Source organism: Ranitomeya variabilis, chromosome 4, assembly GCF_051348905.1.
Source record: "Ranitomeya variabilis isolate aRanVar5 chromosome 4, aRanVar5.hap1, whole genome shotgun sequence".
NCBI lineage: Eukaryota > Metazoa > Chordata > Amphibia > Anura > Dendrobatidae > Ranitomeya > Ranitomeya variabilis.
This window is the reverse complement of record NC_135235.1, coordinates 378,636,387-378,656,955: the sequence shown is the minus strand read 5'-3', so window position 1 is coordinate 378,656,955 and position 20,569 is coordinate 378,636,387. Positions and strand designations below refer to the sequence as shown.

The window sequence follows — 20,569 nt, the reverse complement described above, 5'->3', positions numbered from 1 at the left end:
GAAGGTACAACCTTAATGATTTGTTGATCAATGTTTGAGTATTGAAATCTTTAGTATACAGCTATCCATTTTTGTATTAATCTCACAATCCTGTATGTGCCTAACTGCATAACTGCATTTAAACATCTGATTACAACTGTTATTTACGTGCAATTCAATAAACTTGATTTACACAAAAAAATCAATAATATATAAAAACCTAAATGGGCATAAGGGGCACCAGGAAAGGATAGACGATATACAGATCTCCTGTGAAACTAGATGTAATCGAAAAAAACTCCACAAGTGACCCCATAAATGTGGGGGTAAACTAAAAAATCATGTATCTTAGCTTGGAACGTGACTAGGTACATCAAGCAACCAAAAGCCTGTATAAGCCAACAATGTGCAAAAGTGCAATGTGCAAAAAAGTAAAGGATAAAATAGGAGATCCTATACCTTTCGGGTGCCACCAGGTCTAGACCATGCGCACACCCAGACGCGCGTTTCGGATTGAAGGGACGAAGACATTGGCTCTATTTGGTTCACAAACCTACAAAGGATTTTTGTGGATATTGTCTGCGCTGCTAAACAAATGGAAATCCGGACGTACTGATGAAAAGGAACGGTGGTTTTATTCAACGTGTTTTGAAGTCTATATATGACTTCTTCCTCAGGAAATACCACACACAAAATCCTTTATATGGTTCCTGATATGGTCAATCCTTTACCCGTGGATCTGTGGCAGCTGACGTTTATATGCCCTATCAAAGGGGCACCAGGTGAGCGGCTTTCTGAATAACAGATTCTGAAATTGTCGGATAAGACCCTATGTGCTCTTCTCTCCTAATTTTTTTTGTTTGGTTCACAAACTTGGCATTTGTGGCAAAATTTGAAGCTTGTGGGCCCCAGAGCAAAATCTCCAAATGTGCCTCCAGCCATCATATGCCTTTAATAATTGGTCTTCTCGCATGGGCCAAGGAACCTTAAGGTCTTTTATGCTTTTTAACAAAAGAATTGAAGAGATTGCTGTGTTTATTTACTTCCTCAACATAGAGTATGCCTTTTCGATGTAACAACCTTCCAATGGATGTAAATGTGAACACGTGATCTTTCATTTAGCACTTGGAAACGATACGCACAATTAATTCCAATTAAAAGGAGAAGTTTGGACAAAAGCCGCCTTGTCCGCTGTTCTGTACAATGTTCAACAACCACTTCTGAAACTAATTACATAGACGAGTTATATGAGTTTGCTCTTCATCACACAAAGTCTATATTCCACATATAGATACCCAACCTGGGAGCTGCCAGGGATCATAGTGTCTGCAAGCCACAACTTAATATAACCTGAGCTGGGCCTGCTGCAGGGCTGTTTTTCCAATAAGCAATTATGGGACTTTCCAGTGTTACAGGGGACCAGTAAAACATCTCTATAATCCCACAGTTCCTGTGCATGAATACAGATTTTTCCTACAAGAGCCCATTTTGTTGCCAAAAAGTTTATTTTGTGATATTCAGTGAAGGGATAATACCAGAGGTGTGATGTTACGTTAACAGTGAACAGACTTGCAGCTGAGCTGCTGAAACCAAAGAATTATTTTCAGAGCCAATAAAATGGCCGTGCAAACATCTGCATTATATGGGAGCAGAGCACATAGCAAAATAAAAAAAAAAAGCTGAAAAGCGAAGGTAAACCTGCAACTCGGCAGGACAAAATAGTATAAAGGAGAGAATGGGAAACATTCAAATGGATGTGGGAAAATGCATCTTGACCACATATGTCAAACTCTGGCACGCAAACAAATCTGGCCTGCAGGGTAAATATATTTGGTCGGCAACGCCACAGTGGGTCCCCCGTCCGTCATCACACTTTTTACTATATTGGCAGATACAGTTGAAAGCATTGATTCTGCCTCTCCCATCATTCCCTCTCTGCGTCTGACGTCTCAGTGCAGCAGCACAATTATGTCACTACAATGCGCCCACTGTATCAAGTTCTGCAGAGGATCTGAAGACACTGGAGCAGCGGGGGAATGGGCAGAGGTTAGTAATGTGTTTTTCATGTGGGACCTATTATACTGTATGGAGAACTATATGGGGCTATTATACAGTATGGCACACTATGAATAACATACTGTATTGAGAACTATGTGGAGCTATTATATTGTATGGAGCACTATGTGGAGCCCATTGTACTGTATGGAGCACTAGGAGGGGTCTATTATACTGTATGGAGCACTATGTGGGGCCCATTATACTGTATGGAGCATTATACTGTATGGAGCACTATGTGGGGCCCATTATACTGTAAGGAGCACTAGGTGGGGCCCAGTATACTGTATGAAGCTCTAAGTGGGTCCCATTATACTGTATGGAGCACCAGGTGGGGCCCATTATACTGTATGGAGCACTTAACATGACATAATCCAGATTCATGATGTGACCAAAATTAGTCACAAACCATATCAATCTACTTCCACATATAGTCAAAAAAACGGAGGAAAAACGCGGAAGCTTTTTTTAAATAAAAATTTATAACAAATTTATTAATTAACAAATACAAAACATTAAAAAAACACACAAACGAAGTAATGAAAGTGCTTAAGTACAAAGACACCAGATATGCCTGGCCCTCAAATTATGGCATCCATGCTTTATATTAGTCCATGCGGTAAGACCCAAATACACCTCCAGATATATGAACAGACACAACGTCCCAATTATAAAACGTCAGGTCATACCATTAAATACTCTATGGGAGTGTGAATGTTAACAGATATAGCAAAGCAACGTTTGTAAGCATACTACAGTTTAGTTACATGGATCTGAGCAAAAATAACTGAAGGAAGCATGTCTCACCTGAACATGAAGGGGCCAAGGCACGCACCCCGACGCGCGTTTCGCCGCTGTCAGCACCCGCTTTCTCAAGGGGAAGTGTGGTGTAAGCAGACTACAGGACCTTAAATCCCCATGGAAACTAGTCATGTGAGCATCACATGACCTCCTAGCATCACCGCTGTGTGTGTGTAGCGCATGCGCCGACCACCATCCCGGTTAACCCGCCCCTGCCCGGAGCCGTCCAGCAGCATACACGAACGGGCATAAAAATCCCGGTCCCGCATGACGCCAAACTGCGCCGGACAGAGAGGGGGCAAGCAGCGAGGGTCGATCAGCCCATGCGCACCACAGCAGAAAGAAAAATACCACCACAGAGCCAATACATATATAATGGATACAGATTGCTATGCCCGCACAAAAGAGAATTCCCACCATAACACCTCTAAATATATAAGACAATCAATGTATGTTGGTACAAACTCTCCAAAGTACAGTATTAAGTTACATTAACCAAGGCAGATATTGATTATGAAGAAGGTGCTATGATCCGTTATTCAATGTTTTCTGTGGGGGTGACCATCACTGGAAGCCAGTATGATGCCCTTTATCCATAAGGAACCTATTTTAATATATCACAAATACATAAACTGTTAAAATCCAACAAACACACACAAATGCGATAAAAAACAGGTGCAAAAATGATTACTTTGGGAATAAGGGGATTTTCTGTAGGAAAAAACTCAGCTACAAAAAAGAACTAAAATTCAGAGCATCATTTAGCCCAGCTGGCTTTATTGTTCCCAGGGTCACAATCCATTTTAACTCTCGTTGTGCCAGAAGTTTTTTAATGTTACCTCCTCTAATGCCAACGTGTACCACATCTATCCCTCTAACCAAAAAATCTTTGGGGTTAAAATTATGGACCATCCTGAAATGTTTTGGGATGGTCTTAAGGGTCGACACATCCTCCACTGTCCTTGCTGCACCAATGTCCCTTACCTGTTCTCTTACACGTACTCTAAGCTCCCGTGACGTTAAACCTATATAGATTAGAGGACAGCTGCATGTGGCGTAATAGATCACGTTACTGGTGTTACAGGAGATATATTCCCTAATCGAAAATTCTTTATTTTCCACTGAACTGAATTTAGTAGTTTGGAGAACATTGGCACAAGCCATGCAGTGGCCGCATTTAAAGAAACCTTGCTTTGGTTTTGAACAGCCAAAAAAGTTCACTGTTGGTGCAACATAGTGACTTGTTATCAATAGATCCTTAAGGTTTTTTGATCTACGAGGAGTCATCAGAGGCCTGTCTGTCAAAAAACGCCCGAGGGAGGGCTCGGCACCTAGAACCGACCAGTGTTTTGCTAGTATGGCCCGCATATTATCCCACTCATGGTTGAATACCGAGATAAAACGTATCCTATCTTCCTGCTTACCCTTCTTGTTTTTGTGATATAACAGCGAATCCCGAGACACAGACCTTGCTCTATTGTACCCGTTTTTAATACTTCTCTGACTATACCCTCTTTGACTAAATCTATCCCTAAGGTCCATGGACTGACTTTCAAATTTTTGATCCGTCGAGCAAATCCGCCTAACCCTCAAAAACTGTCCAACCGGGATGGCCCTCACAGTGGCTGAACTAGGAGCAGATTTAGCATGCATCAAGGCATTCACTGATGTTTTTTTACGATAGACATCAGTCTGGATTGTGGATAAAGAGTCCACCTCCAAACTGATGTCTAAGAAATCAATTTTAGAACAATCATACCTGTATGTTAATTTGATGTTAAAGGTATTACTGTTCAGTGTTGCCATAAAGTCATCTAACTGCTGCACTGTCCCCCGCCAAAACAATAGAACATCGTCGATATAACGCAACCAGCACAGCACATGGTCAGCAGCCCCCGCCCCTGCGTCACCAAAAACCAACCTCTCCCAGTACCCCAAGAAAAGGTTGGCGCACGCAGGGGCACAGGCCGCACCCATGGCCGCACCGCGTTTTTGTTGGTAAAATTGATCTTTAAAGGTAAAGAAGTTATGGTTTAGGACAAAGTGCAGCAGTTCCAAAATGAGTTCACACAGAGGGCCGTCCAGGTTGGAGGTCTCGAGGAAGAACCGGACCGCCCGCAGACCATCTTCATGGTCAATGCAGGTGTAGAGGGTCTCCACATCCGCAGTGACCAATAAAGTCCCCTCTTCCACAGAGATGCCGTCAATCCTAGCCCGGACATCAGTGGTATCTTTTACAAAAGAAGGTAAGGTTTCCACCAGTGTTTTCAAATAGAAATCAATAAACTTACATGCAGGATCACAAAGACCCTCTATCCCCGAAACAATTGGCCGTCCTGGAGGATTGACGGCGTCCTTATGTACTTTCGGGAGTAGGTAAAAGGTCGGCGTCTTGGGAAAAGCAACTGTAAGACCATCTAAGATTTTCTTGTTGATGATTCCTAAATCAAATGCCCGAACCAAAATTTTCTGTAGCTGAGTTGAGAAAGACACCATTGGATTATAACTCAATTTATTATACACGTTAGAGTCACGTAACTGGCGGAAAGCCTCCCGCTCATATTTGACAATGGGCCAGACTACAATATTCCCCCCCTTGTCAGCTGCTTTGAAGACTACATCGTCCAAAGATTGTAATTGCCGAATAGCCTCCCTCTGCTTACGGGTAAGGTTATCATAACGGCGGTGTGTAGATAGTTTTTTCAAATCTTCTGACACCAATTTCGTGAATACTTCCACCGCTGGACACAGTGACAAGGGGGCGAACTTGGTTGATCTGGGTGAGGATACTTTTGGGGAACCCACCTGCCTCATCCGGGACTTGTTCCTCCAATACCCGAATGGTGTCCCTCTCAGATGGACTCCAACCTTCCAAACCAATGTCCCCCTTACTGTGTAACTTCTTTAAAATTAATTTCCTTGAAAAAAGATGGAGGTCTTTTAAAGCTGTAAAATAATTAAAGCTATTAGTTGGGGAAAATGACAAACCCTTGCTTAAAACTTCTAACTGTGTATCACTTAACTGATGGTCTGATAGGTTTATTACCTGGAGCCCTCCCTGGGATTTATTAATCTCCATTCCTTTTTTGGCGTTCTGTCTGGTATTCATTTTCCGGTTATTTTCACCCATCGTGGCGCCATTACTAGCCGTGTTTGTACCATGCTTACTCTTAGATTGTTGCATGTCGGCATTTTTAGGCCTCATTGATCTAGATCGTGATCGAGACTGGGAGTCGCTCTTATAAAATGGGCGTGATCTCTCATTTGAGTTATGCCATTTATACATCTTATTTTGTTGCTTGTCATTAACATCTCATTGAAATTTTTTTGATTTAGTTTGTTGTATTTCCTCCGCCCATTTTTGCGCCTCCTCCTGTATTTCAGCATTAAATTTCTTTAAGGTATCAGATGGCAAGCTCTTTTTAATACTGGTTTGTAACTCCTCCATTTCTCCTTCAATAGTCCTCAAAGATTCTGCATTCATTCTTTGTAAAACGGATCATAGCACCTTCTTCATAATCAATATCTGCGTTGGTTAATGTAACTTAATACTGTACTTTGGAGAGTTTGTACCAACATACATTGATTGTCTTATATATTTAGAGGTGTTATGGTGGGAATTCTCTTTTGTGCGGGCATAGCAATCTGTATCCATTATATATGTATTGGCTCTGTGGTGGTATTTTTCTTTCTGCTGTGGTGCGCGTGGGCTGATCGACCGTCGCTGCTTGCCCCCCCTCTGTCCGGCGCAGTTTGGCGACATGCGGGACCGGGATTTTTATGCCCGTTCGTGTATGCTGCTGGACGGGTCCGGGCAGGGGTGGGTTAACCGGGATGGTGGTCGGCACATGCGCTACACACACACAGCGGTGATGCTAGGAGGTCATGTGATGCTCACATGACTAGTTTCCATGGGGATTTAAGGTCCTGTAGTCTGCTTACACCACACTTCCCCTTGAGAAAGCGGGTGCTGACAGCGGCGAAACGCGCGTCGGGGTGCGTGCCTTGGCCCCTTCATGTTCAGGTGAGACATGCTTCCTTCAGTTATTTTTGCTCAGATCCATGTAACTAAGCTGTAGTATGCTTACAAACATTACTTTGCTATATCTGTTAACATTCACACTCCCATAGAGTATTTAATGGTATGACCTGACGTTTTATAATTGGGACGTTGTGTCTGTTCATATATCTGGAGGTGTATTTGGGTCTCACCGCATGGACTAATATAAAGCATGGATGCCATAATTTATGAGGGCCAGGCATATCTGGTGTCTTTGTACTTAACCCCTTCACCCCCAAGGGTGGTTTGCACGTTAATGACCGGGCCAATTTTTACAATTCTGACCACTGTCCCTTTATGAGGTTATAACTCTGGAACGCTTCAACGGATCTTGGCGATTCTGACATTGTTTTCTCGTAACATATTGTACTTCATGATAGCAGGGTGGATTGATTTAAATCACGCCGATTTAAATCATGATTTAAATCACGATTTAAATCAAAAGATTTTTTTCTATTTAAATCGGATCGATTTAAATCATGATTTTAATCATGATTTAAATCACTGATTTAAATCAAAAGGTTTTTTTTAATATAAATCACGATTAAAATGAGAAGTGAGAGCAGTGCGCATGTGCGCCCATAGTTACACGGACGAAACTAGGGGCAACGATCTAACGCCAGGGTGAGGGGGGGACCCCAAAGTAAGTAAAAATCTTTTTTGTTTTACTATATGGCAATAGGTAGGTGTTTAAAAGCAGCATGTCTTAATTGTATAAACTATTAATAGCCTCCACATTTTGTTCATACTGCCCCTTTAATTCCACACTTCTAGCTTGGTTTCACCTTTGGTTTAGTTTCTTTTTCCATTCAGTTGACATGCCCAAACTTGTTGGATAGTCAGCATCCTACAGAAACCTCTGGAAGAGCATGGCATTGTGAATGTTACACATATACAGCCTTTATTCTACTGAGTTAAACAACTCAGCTTTATCTCATGATGGAAGAACCTTTGGATGGTAAAATATTTTCCTCAAAAAGCAGTTTATTGAAAAAAATCCGATTTAAATCAAAAAAATCCGATTTAAATCAAAAAAATCCGATTTTTTTGATTTTTTTTAAAAAACATTGATTTTTATCCACCCTGCATGATAGTGGTAAAATTTCTTTGATATTACCTGCGTTTATTTGCAGAAAAAATGGAAATTTGGCGAAAATTTTGAAAATTTTGCAATTTTCCAACTTTGAATTTTTATGCCCTTAAATCACAGAGATATGTCATGCAAAATACTTAATAAGTAACATTTCCCACATGCCTACTTTACATCAGCACAATTTTGGAACCAAAATTTTTTTTTGTTAGGGAGTTATAAGGGTTAAAAGTTGACCAGCAATTTCTCATTTTTACAACACCATTTTTTTTTAGGGACCACATCTCATTTGAAGTCATTTTGAGGGGTCTATATGATAGAAAATACCCATGTGTGACACCATTCTAAAAACTGCACCCCTCAAGGTGCTCAAAACCATATTCAAGAAGTTTATTAACCCTTCTGGTGCTTCACAGGAATTTTTGGAATGTTTAAATAAAAATGAACATTTAACTTTTTTTCACAAAAAATTTACTTCAGCTCCAATTTGTTTTATTTTACCAAGGGTAACAGGAGAAAATGGACCCCAAAATTTGTTGTACAATTTGTCCTGAGTACGCCGATACCCCATATGTGGGGGTAAACCACTGTTTGGGCGCATGACAGAGCTCGGAAGCGAAGGAGCGCCATTTGACTTTTCAATGCAAAATTGACTGGAATTGAGATGGGACGCCATGTTGCGTTTGGGGAGCCCCTGATGTGCCTAAACATTGAAACCCCCCACAAGTGACACCATTTTGGAAAGTAGACCCCATAAGGAACTTATCTAGAGGTGTGGTGAGCACTTTGACCCACCAAGTACTTCACAGAAGTTTATAATGCAGAACCGTAAAAATAAAAAATCATATTTTTCACAAAAATTATTTTTCGCCCCCAATTTTTTATTTTCCCAAGGGTAAGAGAAGAAATTGGACCCCAAAAGTTGTTGTACAATTTGTCCTGAGTACGCTGATACCCCATATGTGGCGATAAACCACTGTTTGGGCGCATGGGAGAGCTCGGAAGGGAAGTAGCACCGTTTGACTTTTCAATGCAAAATTGACTGGAATTGAGATGGGACGCCATGTTGCGTTTGGGGAGCCCCTGATGTGCCTAAACATTGAAACCCCCCACAAGTGACACCATTTTGGAAAGTAGACCCCCTAAGGAACTTATCTAGAGGTGTGGTGAGCACTTTGACCCACCAAGTACTTCACAGAAGTTTATAATGCAGAACCGTAAAAATAAAAAATCATATTTTTTCACAAAAATTATTTTTCGCCCCCAATTTTTTATTTTCCCAAGGGTAAGAGAAGAAATTGGACCCCAACAGTTGTTGCACAATTTGTCCTGAGTATGCTGATACCCCATATGTGGCGATAAACCACTGTTTGGGCGCATGGGAGAGCTCAGAAGGGAAGTAGCACCGTTTGACTTTTCAATGCAAAATTGACAGGAATTGAGATGGGACGCCATGTTGCGTTTGGAGAGCCGCTGATGTGCCTAAACATTGAAACCCCCCACAAGTGACACCATTTTGGAAAGTAGACCTCCTAAGGAACTTATCTAGATGTGTTTTGAGCGCTTTGACCCACCAAGGGCTTCACAGAAGTTAATAATGCAGAGCCGTAAAAATAAAACAAAAATTTTTTCCCACAAAAATTATTTTTTTAGCCCCCAGTTTTGTATTTTCCCGAGGGTAGCAGGAGAAATTGGACCCCAAAATCTGTTGTCCAAGTTGTCCTGAATGCGATGATATACCATATGTGGGGAGAACCACTGTTTGGGCGCATGGGAGGGCTCGGAAAGGAAGGAGCGCCATTTGGAATGCAGACTTAGATGGAATGGTCTGCAGGCGTCACATTGCGTTTGCAGAGCCCCTAATGTACCTAAACAGTAGAAACCCCCCACAAGTGACACCATGTTGGAAAGTAGACCCCCTAAGGAACTTATCTAGATGTGTGATGAGCGCTTTGACCCACCAAGGGCTTCACAGAAGTTTATAATGCAGAGCCGTAAAAATAAAACAAAAATTTTTTCCCACAAAAATTATTTTTCAGCCCCCAGTTTTGTATTTTCCCGAGGGTAACAGGAGAAATTGGACCCTAAAAGTTGTTGTCCAATTTGTCCTGAGTGCGCTGATACCCCATATGTGGGGGGAACCACCGTTTGGATGCATGGGAGGGCTCGGAAGGGAAGGAGCGCCATTTGGAATGCAGACTTAGATGGAATGGTCTGCAGGCGTCACATTGCGTTTGCAGAGCCCCTAATGTACCTAAACAGTAGAAGCCCCGCACAAGTGACCCCATTTTGGAAACTAGACCCCCCAAGGAACTTATCTAGATGTGTTGTAAGAACTTTGAACCCCCAATTGTTTCACTACAGTTTATAACGCAGAGCCGTGAAAATAAAAAATCCTTTTTTTTCCCACAAAAATTATTTTTTAGCCCCCAGTTTTGTATTTTCCTAGGGGTAACAGGAGAAATTGGACCCCAAAGGTTGTTGTTCTATTTGTCCTGAGTACGCTGATACCCCATATGTTGGGGTAAACCCCTGTTTGGGCACACGGGAGAGCTCGGAAGGGAAGGAGCACTGTTTTACTTTTTCAACGCAGAATTGGCTGGAATTGAGATCGGACGCCATGTCGCGTTTGGAGAGCCCCTGATGTGCCGAAACAGTGGAAACCCCCCAATTATAACTGAAACCCTAATCCAAACACACCCCTAACCCTAATCCCAACAGTAACCCTAACCACACCTCTAACCCTGACACACCCCTAACCCTAATCCCAACCCTATTCCCAACCGTAAATGTAATCTAAACCCTAACCGTAACTTTAGCCCCAACCCTAACCCTAACTTTAGCCCCAACCCTAACTGTAGCCTTAACCCTAGCCCCAACCCTAGCCCTAACCCTAGCCCTAATGGGAAAATGGAAATAAATACTTTTTTTTTATTTTTCCCTAACTAAGGGGGTGATGAAGGGGGGTTTGATTTACTTTTATAGCGGGTTTTTTAGCGGATTTTTATGATTGGCAGCCGTCACACACTGAAAGACGCTTTTTATTGCAAAAAATATTTTTTGCGTTACCACATTTTGAGAGCTATAAATGTTCCATATTTTGGTCCACAGAGTCATGTGAGGTCTTGTTTTTTGCGGGACGAGTTGACGTTTTTATTGGTAACATTTTTGGGCACGTCACATTTTTTGATCGCTTTTTATTCCGATTTTTGTGAGGCAGAATGACCAAAAACCAGCTATTCATGAATTTCTTTTGGGGGAGGCGTTTATACCGTTCCGCGTTTGGTAAAATTGATAAAGCAGTTTTATTCTTCGGGTCAGTACGATTACAGCGATATCTCATTTATATTATTTTTTTTATGTTTTGGCGCTTTTATACGATAAAAACTATTTTATGGAAAAAATAATTATTTTTGCATCGCTTTATTCTCAGGACTATAACTTTTTTATTTTTCTGCTGATGATGCTGTATGGTGGCTCGTTATTTGCGGGACAAGATGACGCTTTCAGCGGTACCATGGTTATTTATATCTGTCTTTTTGATCGCGTGTTATTCCACTTTTTGTTCGGCGGTATGATAATAAAGCGTTGTTTTTTGCCTCGTTTTTTTTTTTTTCTTCTTACGGTGTTTACTGAAGGGGTTAACGAGTGGGCCAGTTTTATAGGTCGGGTCGTTACGGACGCGGCGATACTAAATATGTGTACTTTTATTGTTTTGTTTTTTTTATATTTAGGTAAAGAAATGTATTTATGGGAATAATATATATATATTTTTTTTCATTATTTTGGAATATTTTTTTTTATTTTTTTTTACACATTTGGAAATTTTTTTTTTTACTTTTTTACTTTGCCCCAGGGGGGGACAATACAGATCGGTGATCTGCCAGTTTGCATAGCACTCTGACAGATCACCGATCTGATTGAAGTGCAGGCTGCTTCACAGTGCCTGCTCTGAGCAGGCTTCTGTGAAGCCACCTCCCTCCCTGCAGGACCCGGATCCGCGGCCATCTTGGATCCGGGTCTGGAGCAGGCAGGGAGGGAGGTAAGACCCTCGCAGCAACGCGATCACATCGCGTTGCTGCGGGGGGCTCAGGGAAGCCCGCAGGGAGCCCTCTCCCTGCGCGATGCTTCCCTGCATCGCCGGCACATCGCGATCATGTTTGATCGCGGTGTGCCGGGGGTTAATGTGCCGGGGGCGGTCCGTGACCGCTCCTGGCACATAGTGCCGGATGTCAGCTGCGATATGCAGCTGACACCCGGCCGCGATCGGCCGCGCTCCCCCCGTGAGCGCGGCCGATCGGCTATGACGTACTATCCCGTCAAAGGTCAGATAGGCCCAGGTCACCTCGACGGGATAGTACGTCAAAGGTCACAGAGGGGTTAAAGGGAAGGTGCCATCAAAAAAAATTTTTTTACAGCAATTGTAAAAATGTAAAGAATTAATGTTTACATTTTCTTAAAAAATATTATCATTTGTTTATAATTTAGTAAAATATGAAAAATAATTTGAAAAGTTTTGGAATTTCCACTTTTAAACACTTGGGGGAGCAGCTGCTGAAATTTCAGAAAAACCTAGTGTACAACTAGCTCACATTACAGCACTGCAGTAATTATGGGCGGAGTCTGCTGACGTGTGTGATGTCTCCTCTCCTTCCCTTCTATGTGTTTGCTAAGGGATGAGAGGATGATATTCAGGAACCCAGTGAGCAGCCATTTTGTTGGTGACTGCAGAGTAAGGCTGCCGTCACACTATCAGTATTTGGTCACTATTTTACCTCAGTATCTGTAAGCCAAAACCAGGAGTGGAACACTTAGAGAAGTATAATAGAACCATATGCACCACTTCTGCAGTTATCACCCACTCCTGGTTTTGGCTTACAAATACTGAGGTAAAATACTGACCAAATACTGCTAGTGTGACGGCAGCCTTAGGCTACTTTCACACTAGCGTTGTTTGCAATAAGTCGCAATGCGTCGTTTAGGAGAAAAAACGCATCCTGCAAAGTTGTCTGCAGGATGCGTTTTTTCCCCATAGACTAACATTACCGACGCATTGCGATGTATTGCCACACGTCGCAACCGTCGTGCGACCGCCGCCACAAAAAAACGTTACATGTAACTTTTTTTGTTTGTCGAGTCCCACCATTTTCGACCGCGCATGCACGGCCGAAACTCCGCCCCCTCCTGCCCGGACCTTGCAATGGGGCAGCGGAAGCGTTGTAAGACTGCTTCCGCTGCCCACGTCGGGCATTTCTTTCACAGCATGCGTCGGTACGTCGGGCTCCTCAGATCCTGTCTTGGCGATGTGTGAAAGTGAGACGACAGGCGCAGTCTGGGGTGACGCTGGGGGGAAATGTAGCCATATAGTAACGATAAAAATGAGACCCCTCTCTAAAGCTGCCTCACCAGCCCTGACTGCACCTAACTGGAGGTCATGCTGCCCCCTCTATTACCCCAGACCCGCGTGCAGGTGCTCAGCCAGATCCACCATAGAATGGGTCTGCTTTCTGAAGATAATACTGCCATAGTGTTCTCACATAATACCGCCATATAGATCACACATAATACTATCAAATAGACCACACAATACTGTCATACAGTTCACATAATACCACCATATAGATCACACATACCGCCAGTGTTCTCGCATACCGCCATATAGATCACACAATACCGCCACATACTTCTCACAATGCCGCCATATAGATCTCACATAATACCGCCATATAGATCACACATACTGCCAGTGTTCTTGCATACCGCCATATAGATCACACAATACCGCCACATACTTCTCACAATGCCGCCATATAGATCTCACATAATACCGCCATATAGATCACACACAATACCACCATATAATTCTCACAATTCTGATCAAGCATAATACCACCATACAGATCACATAATACCGTCATATAGATCTCACATAATGCCATAATACAGCATGACCCCTGCAGCTCCTGTTATCGCACGCATAGAGTTGTGTGTGCAATGGGGAAAGACATGCAGGGGGGAAAGGAATGCATAGGAGAGGATTAGATACACTGTTCACCAGACAGTATCACACAGGATAGGATTAGATACACGGCTCAGCAGCCAGTATCATACAGGATAGGATTAGATACACGGCTCAGCAGAGAGTATCACACAGGAGCAGATTAGATACATGGCTCAGCAGTCAGTATTCCACAGGAGGATTAGATACACAGGTCAGCACAGTATAGGATTAGATACACAGGTCAGCATACAGTATCACACAGTATAGGATTAGATACACGGCTCAGCACAGTATCACACAGGAGAGGATTAGATACACAGCTCAGCAGTCAGTATCACACAGGAGGATTAGATACACAGCTCAGCAGTCAGTATCACACAGGAGAGGATTAGATACACAGCTCAGCAGACAGTATCACACAGGAGAGGATTAGATACACAGCTCAGCAGACAGTATCACACAGGAGAGGATTAGATACACGGCTCAGCATAGTATCACAGTATAGGATTAGATGCATGGCTCAGCATAGTATCACACAGTATAGGATTAGATGCATGGCTCAGCACACAGTATCACACAGGATAGGATTAGGTACACAGCTCAGCAAAGTATCACACAGTATAGGATTAGATGCATGGCTCAGCACACAGTAGAGGATTAGGTACACAGCTCAGTTAGTATCACACAGGAGATGATTAGATGCATGGCTAAGCAGACAGTATCACACAGGAGAGGAGTAGATACACAGCTCAGTAACATACATGGGAGGAGATAACTGCTCAGAGTCAGCACCACAAAGGAGAGGATTAGATTCCCTCTCCCCCTCCCCACTGATACTCACGGCTGCCTGCTGAGTCCTTCTCCCTCCCGTCCATGGTCTCCTCCTCCTCCTATGACTGCAGGGCTCCTGCGATCATCCTGGGAAGCTGGCCTAGAGCTCACAGCTGCAGTGTGAGCTCCAGGAAGATGGCGCTGGTCTCCTGCCTCTGCCGTGCTGTGGACGGCTCAGGGGGGCGTGGCCAGACACAGCAGAAAGCAGCTTATAATGGTAGGTATAGAGTCGCCTCCCGACCGCAGATCTCTATGCCCAGGGCTGCCGTAAATGCAGAGTCCAAGTGACGTGCAGCTTCACTTACACTCCTGCAAAACAAAATGGCGGCGCCCAGTGGCTGAAAAAAAAATTAATAATAAAAAAAATTTTAAAGTTAAAAAAAGGAAGTTTGTATGAAAAATAATTGTTTATATAAACAATTATTTTTAATACAAAAAATAAAATGCGGCACCTTTCCTTTAAGCACTTCCATTACTTCGTTTGTGTGTTTTTTAATGTTTTGTATTTGTTAATTAATAAATTTGTTATACATTTTTATAAAAAAAGCTTCCGCGTTTTTCCTCCGTTTTTTTGTATGGAGCACTTGTTTTGGCCATTATACTGTAAGGAGGGCTGTGTGGGGATTACAGTTGGAGAATCGTACTGTGATGGGTCACCATTGTCTGACAGGAAGATTGAAAGGGGGGGGTACAGCAGGGTCTTCATACCGTGCAAGTGGAGGAGTTCACTGTGGGGGTATCGTACTGTGCTTGGGTTATTTTTGTTGACCTCATACCTTATTATCTGTATTATTCAAGGTTATTTTATCCTTTGAAATTACATATATAATTAGGCCATATGTTTTTCCTGCTCTTACATAACATTATTGCAATATTTTACTCTCAGATCTATGCATTAAAATCGTAGTTACTTACCGATAACGGTATTTCTCTGATCCCATGATGGCACCACGGAGAGAGGGGTCCGCCCCCAGGGACAGGAAACCTACAGGTGAAAAAGGGCGTACCTCTCTCCCACATCAGTTGGTTAACAGAGCCTTATACAGAACTTCAGCTGCAATTTGATATTTACACAAATTAAACTTAACAATTTTTTACTTAACAGAGGCACCGTGACTAAAGGTAACTAACTATACATTATAGTGTGCACACCTGTGTGTGAAAAGGGAGGGAATATACGGGTGCCATCATGGGATCAGAGAAATACCGTTATCGGTAAGTAACTACGATTTTCTCTATCCCCATGATGGCACCACGGAGAGATTTACATAGATTGTAACTTTTTAGGGAGGGACCACTGCCTCTAGAACCCTTCGACCAAAGGTGAGATCAGAGGAGGTCAAGTCTAAGCGGTAGTGTCTGAAAAATGTAGACTGGGAAGACCAAGTGGCCGCTCTACATATCTGTTGTATTGAAGCGCCCGCTCTTTCCGCCCAGGATGATGCCACTGCTCTGGTCGAGTGCGCTTTTATATTCTCCGGGATGGCCGTCCCGCTGGAAGAGTAGGATAGGGCGATGGCATCTCTTATCCACCTCGCTAGCGTAGCTTTTGACGCTTTCTGTCCCTTCCGTGGACCCTGGAAGCAGACAAACAGAGCCCTATCCTTCCTGCACTCTCTAGTGGCTGACAAGTATTGGAGTAGGCACCTCCTAACATCAAGGGTATGTAGTGTTTTTTCTCCCTCATTCTTGGGGTTGGGACAGAATGAGGGCAGGGAGACCTCTTGTGTCCTGTGAAATTGAGACGCGACTTTTGGGAGGTAAGCCGGGTCCGTTTTTAGAATGACTCTGTCCTCAAGAATTTGAGTGAAGGGAGGGCCCGCGGACAATGCTTGTATGTCACTAACGCGACGGGCTGAGGTTAGGGCCACTAAGAGTGTTGTTTTTAAAGATAGAATCTTTAGGGGTGCGTCTGCCAAGGGCTCAAAAGGAGATTTGGTTAGTGCATTTAGAACAAGGTTTAGATCCCATGGAGGGGCATTATGCAAAGGAACCGGTTTTAATCTACCCGAGGCTTTGATGAATCTCACGATCCATCGGTTTCTGGCTAGATCATAATTATATAGTGCTCCCAAGGCTGCTACCTGAACTTTTAGAGTACTCGTAGCTAGCCCTTTTTCCAAACCCTTTTGCAGGAATTCGAGAATCTTATCTATTGGGATTTCCCCCCCTGGGTCAACCCCTGATACAGACATGAATTTTTTCCACACTTTGCCGTATATTTTGGTGGTTACGGGTTTCCTACTCTGCAGTAATGTGGACACCAGGTTGGATGAAAACCCTTTGCTGCTTAATAGCTTCCTTTCAAAAGCCAGGCTGTCATATGTAGGCTTTTCACATTGGGGTGACACACTGGGCCCTGGAATAACAGATTTTGCGTGTCTGGTAGAACCCACGGACTGTCTAAGGACATCTTTCTCAGCCAAGAAAACCATATCCTGCGAGGCCAGAATGGAGCTATGATTATCACTGTTGCTCCCTCCTCCCGAATTTTCCTCAAGACTAGGGGAATGAGGGATATTGGAGGGAACGCGTAGGAGAGGCGATAGTTCCAGGGGACTGTGAGAGCGTCCAGAGCTACTGGCCCTCCCCGGGGGTCGATTGAGCAGAACTTCCTCACTTTCCGATTCTGAAAGTCCGCAAATAGGTCTATTTCTGGCTCTCCCCAACGTTTCACTATTTGGTTGAATACCGACTGTTTCAGCTCCCACTCCCCCTGTCTCAAGCGTGTTCTGCTGAGGAAGTCTGCGGTCTGGTTTTCTGAACCCTTTATGTAAAGGGCTGTTAGGGACTTCAGATTGTGTTCTGCAATGTAGAAGATAGACCGGGTTTCTTCCATCAGTGTTTGTGACCTGGTGCCCCCTTGGTGGTTTAGGTATGCTACCACTACCTGATTGTCCGAAAAGACTTTTACGTGGTGGGAGCGGATGATGTTTTGGAAGTGTATTAGGGCGAGTTTTACCGCTAGCAGTTCTTTCATATTTGATGAGGTTAGCTCCTGATTTTTGTTCCAGTTCCCTTGTGTCACCTGACCGTCTATATGAGCACCCCACCCCCAGGGGCTTGCATCGGTCGTTAGGATTTTCTCTGTTGGTAGTGACCAGGGGACCCCCTTGGTAAGATTTATCGGATCTGCCCACCACTGTAGGGAGTGTATCGTAGTTGGTGATATGCTTAACCGCCCGTCTAAATTTCCTCCCAGACACAGGCTTGAACTTAAAGTCTCCCATTGTAAGTCTCGGGAATGGCATTGTGCCCACTGCACTGCCGGGATACAGGATGTCATGGAGCCCAGCAGGGACATGGCTTTCCTGAGTGTGGTGACTGGGGATGATGACAACTGTACCGCTGCCTGTGTCATCTTTTGAATCTTCCCCTGAGGAAGATAACACGTTTGTGTGGTCGAGTCGAGGACTATCCCCAAGTACTCCTGTACCTGTGATGGGACTACTTTGGATTTGGTAAGGTTCAACAGCCAACCTAGGCTTGACAGAGAAGTCATAACCAAATCCAACTGCTGTTTGCAGTGATGGAATGATGTCCCTGCCACAAGGAGGTCGTCCAGGTATGGGACTATCAGGATATTCTGCTCTCGTATATGAGCCATCACTTCCGACATTAGTTTCGTGAATACCCGGGGTGCGATAGCTAACCCAAAAGGGAGGGCCCGAAACTGATAATGTTTCACCTCCCCCTGGATATTCACTGCCAGCCGGAGGTACTTTTGATGATCCTTGTGGATCGGTACATGATAGTATGCATCTCGTAGGTCTAGAACAGTCATGAAACACCTGGGAAAGAGTATTTTTACGCAAGATTTTATTGTCTCCATTTTGAAGTGTGGGATCTCGAGAAAACTGTTTAACTTTTTGAGATTTATTATTGTCCTGTATGATCCATCTGGCTTCTTTCGGAGGAAGAGGGGAGAGTAGAAGCCCATGCCTCTTTCCTGGTGAGGGACTTCCTGTAGGACTTCCTTCTGGACTAGGCCTAGAATCTCTTCCTGAAGAGCCGACTGTTCTTGAGACTGTCTCTGTGGTGTCACCATGAAGAGGTTGTTGGGGGGAATGCGGAACTTTAGCTTGAGCCCTTCTCGTACTATGCCTAGTATCCAGGGGCTGCTTGAAATTTTTTCCCAGGCTGGGAGGAACTCTGTTAGTCTCCCGCCAACCTGGGGGACACCTTCATTGAGTTTTCTTGTTGTCGGGAGTGGGTTTGTTGAATAGGAACCCTCTGGTTTTATTTCTTTTTTCCTCCCATGTTTCTTTGTTCCCTTTCGGAGGTTTTCTCCGCATAAATTTTTTATTCCGAAAGGAACGTCTGTATGATTGGTTGGGGAAACCAGGGAAAGACTTTTTCTTGTCCTCGGCTTTCTCGAGGATGTCATCTAGCGTTGTGCCGAACAAGAATTCCCCCTCACAGGGTATTGAACATAGTTTTGTCTTTGTCTGAAGGTCCCCTGGCCAACATTTTAGCCACAGGGCACGTCTTGCGGCGTTCGAAAAGGCGGCAGCCCTGGCTGCTAGTCTGGCTGAGTCTACAGATGCATCCGCCAAAAAGGCTGCTGCACCTTTCATTACGGACACTGATTTTTGAATCGTGTCTCTCGAGACTTTTCCTTTTAATTGGGAATCCAAGTGCTCAAGCCACACCATTAGCGCGCGAGCTGTGCAGGTGGCCGCGACCGCTGGTTTAAGTCCGCCTCCTGCCGCTTCCCAAGAGTTTTTTAGAAAAACCTCGGCTTTTTTGTCCATCGGATCTTTTAAGGTACCCATGTCCTCAAAAGGTAGGGCAAACTTTTTTGAGGCCTTTGCTATGGCCACATCTAATTTTGGTGCCTTACTCCAGGATGAGCAGGCTGGGTCATCAAACGGGTATTTTCTTTTGGGGGTGAGGAGAGCTTTTTTGTCTGGTTTTTTCCACTCTCTTTTAATTAGAGAGTGAATTTTCTCATTTACTGGAAATGCTCTTTTTCTTTTTTGTTCCAGACCGCTGAACATTATGTCCTGCGCTGTTTTTTTAGGTCGCTCCTCCACTAGACCCATTGTTGCTCTGACCGCTTTCACTAAAGCGTCTGTTTCCTCGATAGGGAAGCAACTGCGCCCCCCCTCAGAGGATACTGAAGAGGTGTCAGAATCTGACGAATTATTCGAGTCAGATAGTTCACTCTCTGACTCGTCCGCACTGGATACGGGGGACTCAGGTGTTTTCTTATGTTTTTTCTTTGTGGCTTTAATGCCTTTAATGGCACTTTCCACCTGGCTTTTTATTAGTGACTTTAATTCGGATGCAAATGATGGGGTTTCCTCCTGAATCGTCTTTTTTATACAGACGCTGCATAGTCTCTTCTCCCAGGAGGAAGGCAGCTCGTCTGAACATATGGCACATTCTCTGTGCTTAGTTTTGGCTGTACTTTTCCTCCCCTAGAACAGAAAGAGCCCTACATTAAAGTCAGCACTTTCACGTAGATCACTCACCCCCTGTGGATCAGAGATACCGTCTCAGGCCTGGTGACTGTATCCGCTGGAATCGTCGCCGGCCGTGTGGTTTTTGCAGACCCCCGACTGCGTTGAGACTCTGATCGTCCGCTGCTGCTGCGCTGTACAGAGGACGAGTTTCCTTTGCGCTGCTGCTGTGGGTGCAGACGCCGCTGCACTTGTGCCTGCTCAGGAGATCGCTGGACGGCTTCCTGCATAACCTGCTGCTCGCTTTCGCTCATGGTGGCCTCCGCACTGTAAGGTGCACTTGGAGT

General features: G+C 43.9%; 2 protein-coding genes across 3 annotated transcripts in view; both read right to left on the bottom strand.

The window, feature by feature from the left end:
• ADK (adenosine kinase) overlaps positions 1-20,569 on the bottom strand; it is a 511,546-nt gene that overhangs the window by 122,349 nt on the left and 368,628 nt on the right. The window lies entirely within an intron of this gene.
• On the bottom strand, positions 6,946-20,536 carry LOC143767000 (uncharacterized). Its single transcript, XM_077255020.1, has 3 exons — positions 20,315-20,536; positions 19,160-20,240; positions 6,946-7,055 (listed from the first exon to the last, which is right to left on the bottom strand). Exons 1-3 carry the CDS (start codon positions 20,534-20,536, stop codon positions 6,946-6,948), a joined length of 1,413 nt encoding a protein of 470 aa, XP_077111135.1.

Coding starts and splice junctions, on each gene's coding strand:
- LOC143767000 (XM_077255020.1), bottom strand. CDS start 20,536: ATGAGCGAAAGCGAGCAGCAGGTTATGCAGGAAGCCGTCCAGCGATCT. Junction 20,241..20,314: donor CAGTCACCAGGCCTGAGACG/GTATCTCTGATC, acceptor TTTCTGTTCTAG/GGGAGGAAAAGTACAGCCAA. Junction 7,056..19,159: donor CAAGAAAAAGTCTTTCCCTG/GTTTCCCCAACC, acceptor GCTTTATATTAG/TCCATGCGGTGAGACCCAAA.